Source organism: Nicotiana tabacum, chromosome 19 (assembly GCF_000715075.1).
Source record: "Nicotiana tabacum cultivar K326 chromosome 19, ASM71507v2, whole genome shotgun sequence".
Lineage (NCBI taxonomy): Eukaryota > Viridiplantae > Streptophyta > Magnoliopsida > Solanales > Solanaceae > Nicotiana > Nicotiana tabacum.
The window spans coordinates 19,041,505-19,053,121 of record NC_134098.1 but is presented as its reverse complement, the minus strand read 5'-3'; the positions used below and the strand labels follow the sequence as shown (position 1 = coordinate 19,053,121).

Here is an 11,617-nt window from a genome sequence, read left to right as displayed (position 1 = left end):
CTTTTCTTTTTCGGTTGCTAAAACCGTTCGCTCCTCCTTTTTGTGTTGGTCTAGATTCATCATTGGACACGATTCACTTTAAAGTTACTCAGATAAAGTCCATTGAGCTGCAATTTGAACAGTGGCAGTTCTTTGGCCTGAAATTTGAACTAATCCATAAATGGAAGAATTGTAACCAATGTTGTGTTATAAACTATCAATCCTTGCCTGCTATCTAGTTGTCTCGTCTTATTAAAAAATAAATCATCTACTGTCGAGAAGTATAGTATCCGCCATATTTTTCACAAACAAAAGCAGAAGAAGGAGCAGCTCGGTGAATATTAAGTTTACTCAGGCCACATGAGTACTCAACTTTAAGTACTTTGCAAATGTTGGATATTTTTTAAACAGCAACCAAAAATCGCTCACCTTTTACTTTATATTTTTATCGGAAACAGTCTCTCTACCTTCACAAGGTAGTAAGGTTGCGTACACACTACCCTCCTCAGACCTCACTTGTAGGATTACACTGTTGTTGTTGTTGTTGTATTTTACGTGTGTTAGGTTATGCTTCATTTTTATCCTCTTTGAAATATTGTATATATTTAGATCTTTTTGTTTGATATTGAAAACAACAACGTGATGTATTATATTTGTTTACTGTAGAGTCTATAAAGGTGGGTATAATATGAATTAACTCATTTTCTAATGTTCCCCGAAGATGTTGTACTGAAAAAAATAAAGTAAAAAAACACGAAATTCTGTCCTCGGCGGAACATTAGGAATGTATAACAAAATTCTCGTACTTGGTTGTAAAAGCTTTGGACATAAACTTGAAGAATTCAGAGACTTGATATTATGAGGTTGCACCAGGCGCCAGCCCTAACTAGCCTAACAGCCCTAGTTTAACTGTACGTGCATAAACTTGAACTCGCTCAAATGGGAAGATTTGAAGGTATAGAGTATACAAATATCAGAAATGAAGTTGTGATTTAAAATAGGAATATGGTTTTGATTAGGAGAGATGTGAATCTCAAAATTCACTTGAGCACACGTTTCAATAATTAAGGCTACATTTGAGGGATATTATTCCCTTACTAATCGTGGTTGTTACACGCATAAGATTGTCTATCAAGATATGCTATGTAATTTATTTACAGGTATGCAGTGTAATTTTCATAGTTGAGGCATAGTTAAGGAGGGTATACGGCGTTATTTTCCCCCTCATGAGTACAGGATCAAGTTAAGTTTATAAACACCACAACACACACAGACAATAATAAAAATAAATAAAAGGGAAAACAAAGCTAGTGTGGGAAACTCCAATCAACTAGTAGCTTTAAAAGACAATCCTGATTCACAGATAAAAACACCAAAAACAAAGACAGGCAATGAAAAAAAGTAAAAGAAAATGGTGAAAAGGATAACTTGAACAAAGATGGAATGAAGTCTAGACAACTTACACTTCTTTGCAGAGGAATGGACGACCAAGGGAAATTTAGCATCTGAACTTACGAAAAATAAGAGAATAGATGATAAGTAAAACCTGGACGAAATGTAGGTCTAAAACACTAAACTTCACTTGATACATTTCTTTGCAGAGGAATGGAAGTCCAAGTAAAATTCAGCATTTGAAGTAATGAAAAAATAACAGACAATGATGCAAACTGTACTTAAACGATGTCCTAGTTAAACTGTAAAACAATTAAAATCCATTTGATACACTTCTTTGCAGTGGAATGGAAGCCCAAGCCCTCCACCTGATACATTTCTTGATCAACTACAGAAAGTACCAGTTTTCCACAGTGACAAGGACACACCTAACCAATCGTGTACTTGGGAGCCTCACTGCTCTGGTATGAGTATCATTTTCTCCAAAGTAATGGAAGCCCAAGAGGAATTAGCATCTAAAACTTGACTATATGCCTTAATAAATCAATGAATGTTTTCTAAAAAGAGTCAATAGTTACTATAGGACGATACACTTCTGTGTCAATTTGGAAAAGGTCTTAATGTATTAACAAAGCAAATGACTGAAAAAATAGGTTTCTGTGCCTGCAGATAATAGACATCTAAAAGAATGAGCCAAAAGTGTTAGGTCACTGAAAACCATGCGAAAGAACATAGCAAAATACAGGATATACAAAACTCAGATGCTCCAAAAGGTGAGATTAATCCATAGCTTATTTCAGATTGGAACCTCTAACTACAAGTGCAATTTTACATGAGTTTGAAGGGCAGTTTAAAACACGTAAACACACAAGACACGCAAAGGTTTGATGCACGAAAGAAGATCAAACCTGAACAACCAGATCCGGCATAAGAACAACCAGGTGCAAGTTAAAAGCTGGTTATGCCAGTTTCACTGGTTGACTGACAATTGGGTCAGTCTTCCTCGCAGCTGCCCCAACTTTATAGTTCACTACAGAGCTTTAGATGTTATTACATGCTTCATTTTAGAAAGTGTTTATAAGTATAGACATATAACCTTTTTTTGTAGTTTTGCCCTTGTGATAATATTTCTCTAATTGCTTTAGACGAAAATCAGGCATTGACACACTGCATTAACGATAAGGAAAGCTATGGAAGATAAAATGCTCTTTCAAAAAATGCTTTTCCAAAAAATAATGCTCTTTCAAAAATGAAAGAATGACAAAACTTTTCACATCATTGGTCAAATAGATAATTATGGCTGAGTATTAGATTTCTCCTGCACACTTTATTATGTTGTTTCTTTCAACCGCATGATGCACAGTGAGTTTTATCTAGAGTTCACTATGCTCAAGTAAAATTGACAATTGAAGATCAAACACGGGGACAAAAAAGCCATATCCACATGGAGCGATACGCGACAGATGCTAGTACCATATAAAGCTGCTTAAAATGTGAGTCTCTTTGGAATCCTGTAGTTAGTTTAATGCCTCATTATCTCACTATGAGTCTCCATTCAGTAAAGTAAGCCTTACCTCTACTATTTTAAATCTTTCATGTTTCACTATATCATTCTCCTAGTTTGTCGCCTATGAAAGGAAGGAATTAGGATACTGAAGTTTGGGAATTGGAGGAATACATTTTGATGTAAAATATGAGAAACAAGGCACTGATTTCAAATAGTTGATGGTTCTCATAGAAAGACTGCCTCTAGGCTTTTTTCTCTACACAGACTAGAAATCCTTTAGTGACATACCAAAACGATAATACACAGAGATAGGAGACAAATACTATCGAGTTACATTATCTCAGGGTCATTTTAAGATGCCGTAGTCACTAGAATCAATAAAAAGGAGCAATTTAATGTATCAGACAGAACAATTTATCAGAAAGCATGAAAATTTTTATAGCAAGTAAAGCTATAATTCAGGGATAGGTTTACTGGTCTGTGCCTTGTTAATGTAAAGCAAAAACTACAAGTAGATGAAATTCTGGACATAACTGGCCCAATTATTAGTAGAGCATGCCATGTTTGTATTGGTCATTTCTAACATTGACTTTTTGCTAAGTTACTTTCAGGAGGCTAAATCTTTCTGGTGGAGATTAAGTGCACATTTAAGTGATCATAACCAGCTCAAAAAACAAATAATGGTCTAGAATATCTTTTCACCATTACAGTAGTTGACCAAAGCTGTAGGTGAATACCTGAGAGATAGGTTTCTGCACATTGAAGCACCTTTCTGTCTTCATTTGACTTGAATACAAAGATGCTTGTTTTATTGGAAGATGAAATTCAACTGTCCTTTATGTGTCCCTTCATATAGATAGTCAGAAAGTTTACTTGTCGTCTTGACGAATTATTAGCAGTTTAGCACAACCTCATGCAAGACAACTCTTTATCTTATATAAACAAAAAGGAACAGAGTACATATACTCCCATGTCAATTATTAAACAAGCAGCAACTAGATCAACTCAAGCTAAGTATTGTCATCTACAGATAGTCGATTGAGAAACTTCGAGAGATGTTACTAACCAAAAATGTGTTCAAATTTCCATGGATGCTACAAAAGATGGACTTCAAGTTAATTGCTCTTGAACCTTTGATGTTAGACTACCAATTGTAGTGTCCCTCTAGTTTGCTTGGAGAAACAAGTTCTTAGTCAAGTCAAAACAATAAACTATTTCTCGCAGAAACTATTACCATTCACTAAAACATGGCTTATCAAAAGGGAGGGAAAAGGTAACCTAGAATCATTAGCTGCAGAAAGAAGGCGTTCAAACGTAACAAAATGTGTTTACTGCTTGAGCCAAAATAAAAATTCTCCACATTGAGTTGGTCAGGCGAAGTCAATCTTTAATCAGATATATCAGCGAAGCAAATGACAGATATACTACTAATCATAGAGTGTTTCTTACCAAATAGCTTTCTACACGCATTACTCAAAGAAATAGATAAAATGTTGAGAGCATCAGTATTTGGGGTTCATGTTTATACCTTGTGAAGACTGAGCAGCTCCCACCATGTAACAATTAAAGAACACCCAGCTTCTGCATTTTTTTTCTCGGTGAGAGGGGGTTTGAATTTGATCCTTTTTTTATAATCACCAGAAGTGCACGGTATGAAACTTGGGTGATAATGGGCCGCTCCTCTACCGTCCCCACTTAAATACCACGCTTTTGTTTGTGGAAGGGATTGAGTTTGATCATGCTCTCGCAATAATTCACCCCTTAGTTATTATATTCGATCAATGTACATCCTCAGAAGCCATTACTTAGCACGCTTTTTAAAGAAACAGCATATCATCATTTGTGCTTTATCTTAAGTCTAAGACATGTTCCCCATATTCAGAGGAAACTTATATTCTTTTCATGTAGCTACTAGTCTCAAGGTTCCACTCAATCTCAACATATTAGAGAAGCAAGACCATGTCTAAACACCGTAACTTGCACCAACCATTCCTGGAGTATGAAAGAGGGAAGTTCAAGAGAAACTTTGGAACGAATATCTGTGAAAGCATAATCTGATCTTTTAGCATCTAATATAAACCATCCCAATCTAGTGTCTTTCTTAACTTTGATCATAGAGGTATGCTTCTCATGGACTTCTAGTGTGTGTGTTTTGTTTGTGCAAGTACAACTAAAGGGGAGAGGGAAGTGAGAGATCCCTAAGTTTATAACAGCGAGGACAAGTCAAAGTTTTTTTCAAGGAACTGCTAGACTACCAACTACCACTCGTTGGTTCATTCCTCACCTAATGCCAAAATAAGCTAAGAAATGTTGAACTAAAGATACTACCAGTCTCGTTTCCCATAGATAGAGCTCTAGAAACCAAGGAAAATTTGCTGCCACGTTGACTTACAAACTCCTGCACTGCACAACTTTTTTTCCTAGACCCTGCGAAGTTGGCTAGATAATCAAATTAAACCCATAGGTCTTGATAGCACATAAGGGTGTGGCCTAGTGGTCAATGAAGTGAATTGAGAACCATGAGGTCTCAGGTTTGAATCCCGGCGGAGGCAAAACTACTAGTCTACAAGGTGATTTCCCATCTGTCCAAGCTTTGGTAGACAGAGTTACTTGGTACCTGTTGCCGGTGGGAGGTAGCAGGTATCCGGTAGAATTAGTCGAGGTGCGCGCAAGCTGGCCCAGACACCACGGTTATCAAAAAGAAAAACACCTATAGGTCTTGATATCAAATCCCACTCCCTCCATCCTTTGGGCCAAGCTTGCCTTCCCAAACAAAAAAGAGAACTACCACATGAGCAACTAAGGCCAACTTCATGCATAGAAACAGTTGCAAACAAGTTAATTTGCATGTTCTCGGCAAAATATAAATGATTTGATCTCCTTCTCACACACAACAAGGGAGTCAATGGCAACATGCATTTTCTTTTTCCATTTTGGTCAAAGAAAAGATAAACATAGTAGAGTTCCTCCTATAATTACCATTTGTATATACAGTCAAATGATTAGGTGTATGAGTGCCACAATACAACAATAACAACAATAACAACCCAGTGGAATCCCACAATTGGGGTCTGGGGAGTGTAGTGTGTACACATACCTTACCCCTACTCCGGAGGAGTAGAGAGGCTGTTTCCGATAATGAACTCCATCTTCTAATTCCAAGAGCTTTAATAATAACATTTGTTTGAGTTGGAAGATTAAAACATTTATTCCCAATTCAACAAAAAATTGTCACAGACTTGTCAGATATCTGCACAAGATATACCTAACAATCCTCCAACATAACAGGTTTACTTTTTTTGTTTTTGGGTAACTGAATACTTTCATTACCACATAATGTTTACTTTATTTCATATCAAGTCCAACTATTGCATAACATCACCCAAGTTGCCTAGGCTAGCTCATGGTGAAAGAACTAGGAAACCTCCTTTCACCCTTAAATTATCTATTATCTGCCAATGCGACTTTGATACCAATTAAAGAATATGAATGCCAGTAACTGATAAGACATAACATTATTTAAAAGAAGCAAGTCAAAGAAAGAAAAGATCTGTTCGTTGTGTCACTATAAAGAATTCTACACATCAGGAAGTCACTAATGGAACAATACATATGAATCCTCAGATACATGCAAAATTATGTTCCTCATCAACAAATTAATTGGATTAACAATTGGGCAACCTGATGAAATTAGAAATCCCTAAACTAGCCGGCAAGCTTTTGTTCGCATCTCTATCTGACCTGATACCCCATGATAAGATCTCTGCTCTATGGTCTAACAGAGCTTTGCAAGCTCTATCATAAGCACAAAAGGAAGATGAAAAAGACTTCTTAAGTAAAAAACGCATAGTGACTGAAAAGAAAGAAAGGACAGAAGTAATGAGCAATCTTGCATTTGCAATCTCATCTTTCTAAACCTCTTTTATTATCTTCTTCCTTTTTAAAAACCACTCTCATAGTCATTATTTGGAACTGCAGTCATCTTACTACCATTTGGTGTCCCCCTGGTTCCTTTGACATCAACAGGTCAAAAAATATGAAAAAGGTTAGAAGAATTGACGGTGCTGTAAAATGTGTTGCATTGATACTATCCAACATCACATGCAAAGAAATGAAGAAAAATTCTAGAGAAAGCTTGCTATCTGCTCCACGGTGTTCTGGATCACCAAAAAATCATACGGGCTATATAGATATTTTTTTTACTTTACCAATTAAATATTTACAGGTATTAATTTCTTATCATAATAATTTGCAGCTATATATATTTTAGACAATTTTGGCATTTTATTAGAAAGACCAATAGGATGACAAATCAACAAGAAGGTGAACAAACAGACTGGTAAGGTTCAAGACCGTAAAATCAAAACATGCAGAACTGCATAGAAGAGTGAAAAAAGCGAAGACAAAATTGGTCCTGGACTTTGAATTCAACAAACACTCAAAAAATTTACCTCCTTCACTAAATATTAGTGTGGTATATAAAAGAAAGAAGGAAAAACAATTCTCCACCCTTCTTTATACTCACCTATCACTCCATCAACAAATCTGAGGACGTACAATTTTGACGAAAGCTAACTTCATAATTTATAGTAAAAGTGCTAATTGAAGAACATTAGATAATTTTATCCCAGAATGCAAGACGCAATCGGATCCATAATCACAGATATTATTGCTAGAGCATAATCACCAATGATCATTACTTATTCCATAAGAGTCAATAGAAAATGTCCAAACTATTCAGTATCTCCTACTTTATTCATATAATTCATAGAATTTCAACAAACTACAAAAAAAATTCATTTATTCTTAATTCTACGAATTTTCTTATTCCCCCAAACTTCCAATCTACCTGCAGGACATCCACACGGAGCTCTGAAAATAAGCACAGTCCGTCCATTACGCGGCGCCATCCTCTTCAACTCTGCCTCCAACTCTTTTCGTTCTTCCCCTAACTCCAACGGCTTCACTCCATAATCATAAAACGAGCTCGAATTCAAATCCCGATCCGATGGCAAACACTTTATACAGTCCTCCGATTCTAATTGTATATCAAATTCAACTGCTCTCCTTAAACCCTGACAATTCGGATTCCCACACTTCCTCGATCTCAAATCAACAATTTCCCAAATTACAATTAAAATAATTACTCCGATCAACGCCACAAACAATCCGACGAAATACGCTACAGGGGAATTGTTGATCACCTCGATCAAAACTTCAACTATAATCGGGGAAATTTGGGTGAAAATTAATTTGAAATAAGGGATTAATAGAAACCCTAGTGATCCGAGTACTAAGAGTAATATAAGTGCATCAAGTGATACAGCAAAAGGGGAGTGATCACAGCAAAATGAATTTTTCTGATTATTATATGAGTGTTTTTTGTTGATATGTGAATTGAATTTGATCATGTTTTTGTGCTGCTCATATGCCCTACAAAACTCAATCAAACTTCGGCAATCAACCATTTGAATACCCAATTCAATCTCGAGATTAAGATTCAGCACTTTGACGCTCCGATACTAACAAAAATCGAGGCAATTGGAATGGAGGGAAGAGTGAATTTGGGTTGACTTGAGGTTGATTTTGTAATTGTTGAGGAAAATGAAAACTAAGTGAGAAGTGGAGGAAGAGAGTTGAAGAGAGAATCCAGCTGAAAAAGATAACATAAGAAGGCGTGGATACCGGAGGGAGATCGCAAACAAAATGCACAGAGAGAGAGTAATGTGCGTAATATTTAATTTAAGGAGTTTGCGTAATTAAATGCAAAATGACTTGTTTAGGGAATGGAAAAAAGAGAGATAAGAATGAAATTATTGCTAAGTTAATGAGTGATTTGAATTGAAAAGCCATATGAAAATTAGATTCAATATAATCGTAACTAATTAAATCATTTGACTTGTTTGTCAATTGAAGGGGCACAATTACATGTACACGCTCCAAGAGAACGAAAACGTGACTTTCCGAAAACAAATTATATTTCTTTTTTAAAATTTAAATTTTTCTGTTGCAAATAGGCTTATTTTAACAAGAAAATCAAATTTCAATCTACGGTAAGTTGAAGTCGGCTATATAAATTTACTAGTTTCATATTGTTCTATTTAAGCTTATCTTAAATTCTTAATCTATAATTATAAAATAAAATAAAAATTTAAGAAAAGTATTTTTATAGTTTTTATTAATATATAAATCTCTGATAAAATCAAAAGACTCCTAAAAGATATTGACCTAAATTGACATTTTAATGGGACTATAACTTAATCCTAACTAATTGGTATACCTACATAGATACTTTTAATTTATTGTACCATATTTTTTGTAACGTCTACCTATATTCCAAGATAATGTAGCTTTACATATCCATATCTTACCACCAACATGGACTCCAATGATCCAAGCCCAAAAACTACTTGCCCATCTCCCAAGCCCATCACATTGTCTGATAATTCTACTAAGTCAAACCCCACAGTGGAGATGCAAAATCGGACCTCTACATGGGCTATTCCACATACCAAACCCACCAATAATAATCTTCTCTACATTAGCTCTCATAAAAGTGCCTTGGTTCCACAAAACCTAGTTCCCAACTGTAGCCTACACACGCCAATGCACACCCCTAAGCCACGTAATACTAACACCTCACATACTACTACAGTCATACAAACAGCCCTATCACCCAATGACACCTTAATCACAGCCAACCACGCTCACTCACCTTCTTCATCACAACTCAGCATGAATCACAGTAGTTTGCATGCTACAGTAGCCTATGAACCTATTCAATCAAATACTTCTTCACTTCCGATGAAACATAATCATTCAACACCATGTGATAATCTTCATGATGATCATGCCACTACCAAATCTGCCTCTCCCACTATACAAAATACGAATCCTTCAATTATCTCAACACCCCTAACTAAGCCTCCTACTACCAGTCCTCAACCGAATAATACACAGTCTACTTCTATATCAGTTTCTGCTACAGTCCAGCCTTCCCCACCCAAACATGCAACGTCCAACATTCCCAAGCACCCACAACAACACATACCTCAGGGAATCAATTCAATGCAATAATCAATTCTTCCATCTTCCTCGTCTGACCATGCAAGGTCCACAATTTCCTCATCCAACAACACCACTAATTTACACCTCCCAACCTCAATCAATGGACCAGTCACTCCAATCATTGCTGGAGATGGGCCTTCAGGGCTATGCACTGATCTTCACACTAGAGCTCAACAACCAAGAAGTAGTCCTTTCTAGTCCAAAATCCAACACATCTTGCTGAGATTGTAACAGATGGAATGAGGTTCGGCATGGAAGCTTATGCCCAATCCCAATAGTACACGGCCCAGACACCTCTACTACTCGATCACCAAGCATCCAATTCACACCAACCATATTGGTCCTACCCCATGCACCTTCCAAATCCTCAAGTGAACCCAACATGAACCTACTCCCTTTCTATCCTCCCCATCACTAGGGTCAAATCTATGCCCCATGATTTCAACCAATCAATTCATTCAACCCACTCTCCCCTTATTCGACACCATCAAGTCCATACGACCCACTGAATCCACAGACCACCCCTCCATCAACTCCACCTCCATCTCCATCTCCCAACGCACTTGACACACAAATAAATCAGGAGCTAGTGGAGATCCTAGCGGAGATGAGGGAAACACACACAGAGTTTTTATGGTTAAAGGGTATCCAGCTTAACAACCTCAAAGAGCAGTATGAAAAAAGGTTCATACTCAAATGCCCACCAGAGTTAGTCATATGCAGTCTATATTTTCGTGTGACGACGAATCGCGAAGTAGAGAAATATACCATGGTCATAATTCCAATACTTCGGGAGATTCCGCCAATACTGGATCAGGAGCATATGGCTATGCAGGCTGTCAATCCACAGACTCCAGTTCCAACTAATCAGGTTACGACATCTCCTTCCAACATGAATTTTATAATCTGGAATTGTAGAGGTTCCCAGAATGCTGAATTTAGGCGTCACTTCCGGTCCTTGCTAGACAATCATAGGCCAATACTAGCTATACTTCTAGAAACCCACATGTTGGATCACTCAATACTTCGCGACGACTTCCACTTCACTAACATGTCGCATGTGTCCGCTAATGGACTAGTAGGAGGTCTAGTAGTACTGTGGCAGGAGGCTCTAATTAATGTGGAAGAACTAAGAATGTCAGAACAAAAAATTCACTGCCTCGTTCAGGTATGTCCCTCCACACCTAAATGGTTATTATCTGCAATTTATGCTAGTAATATATATCAACTTCGGAATACTCTTTGGGATAAATTAATGCATTTCCAGGATAAATTTATGTCCCTCCACACCTAAATGGTTATTATCTGCAATTTATGCTAGTAATATATATCAACTTCGGAATACTCTTTGGGATAAATTAATGCATTTCCAGGATACAAATGTTCAAGGTCCGTGGTTATTAGGGGGAGATTTTAATGAAATACTATGATCGCATAAAAATTTGATTGTCGACCTATTAATAATAATAGGGCAAATAACTTTGCTAACTGTATTAACTATTACAACTTGTTGGATTTAGGTTTTCGGAGTAGCCGTTATACATGGACTAATAAATATCGTCATGGCCATACAATTTTAGAACGGCTAGATCGTATTCTAGCAAATTATGATTGGTTAAATCTCTACCCTGAGGCAACAGTGCAACATCTGCCTAGAACATATTCAGATCA

General features: G+C 36.7%; 1 protein-coding gene and 1 long non-coding RNA gene across 2 annotated transcripts; both read right to left on the bottom strand.

Annotated features, from left to right (window-relative positions):
• Positions 1 to 1,034: 1,034 nt before the first annotated feature.
• Positions 1,035 to 6,000, bottom strand: LOC107783211 (uncharacterized). Its single transcript, XR_001647413.2, has 2 exons — positions 4,407 to 6,000; positions 1,035 to 3,724 (listed from the first exon to the last, which is right to left on the bottom strand). It is a non-coding gene; the product is annotated as an uncharacterized LOC107783211 (long non-coding RNA).
• A 543-nt stretch (positions 6,001 to 6,543) lies between these two features.
• Positions 6,544 to 8,346, bottom strand: LOC107783216 (uncharacterized). The gene is made up of 3 exons (XM_016604190.2): positions 7,728 to 8,346; positions 6,827 to 6,889; positions 6,544 to 6,731 (listed from the first exon to the last, which is right to left on the bottom strand). The coding sequence occupies exons 1-3, from the start codon at positions 8,344 to 8,346 to the stop codon at positions 6,544 to 6,546; spliced, it is 870 nt and encodes a 289-aa protein (XP_016459676.2).
• Positions 8,347 to 11,617: the final 3,271 nt, after the last annotated feature.

Coding starts and splice junctions, on each gene's coding strand:
- LOC107783216 (XM_016604190.2), bottom strand. CDS start 8,346: ATGGTTGATTGCCGAAGTTTGATTGAGTTTTGTAGGGCATATGAGCAG. Junction 6,890..7,727: donor TCCGTGTGGATGTCCTGCAG/GTAGATTGGAAG, acceptor TTGATGTCAAAG/GAACCAGGGGGACACCAAAT. Junction 6,732..6,826: donor AAATAATGACTATGAGAGTG/GTTTTTAAAAAG, acceptor CTTTCTTTTCAG/TCACTATGCGTTTTTTACTT.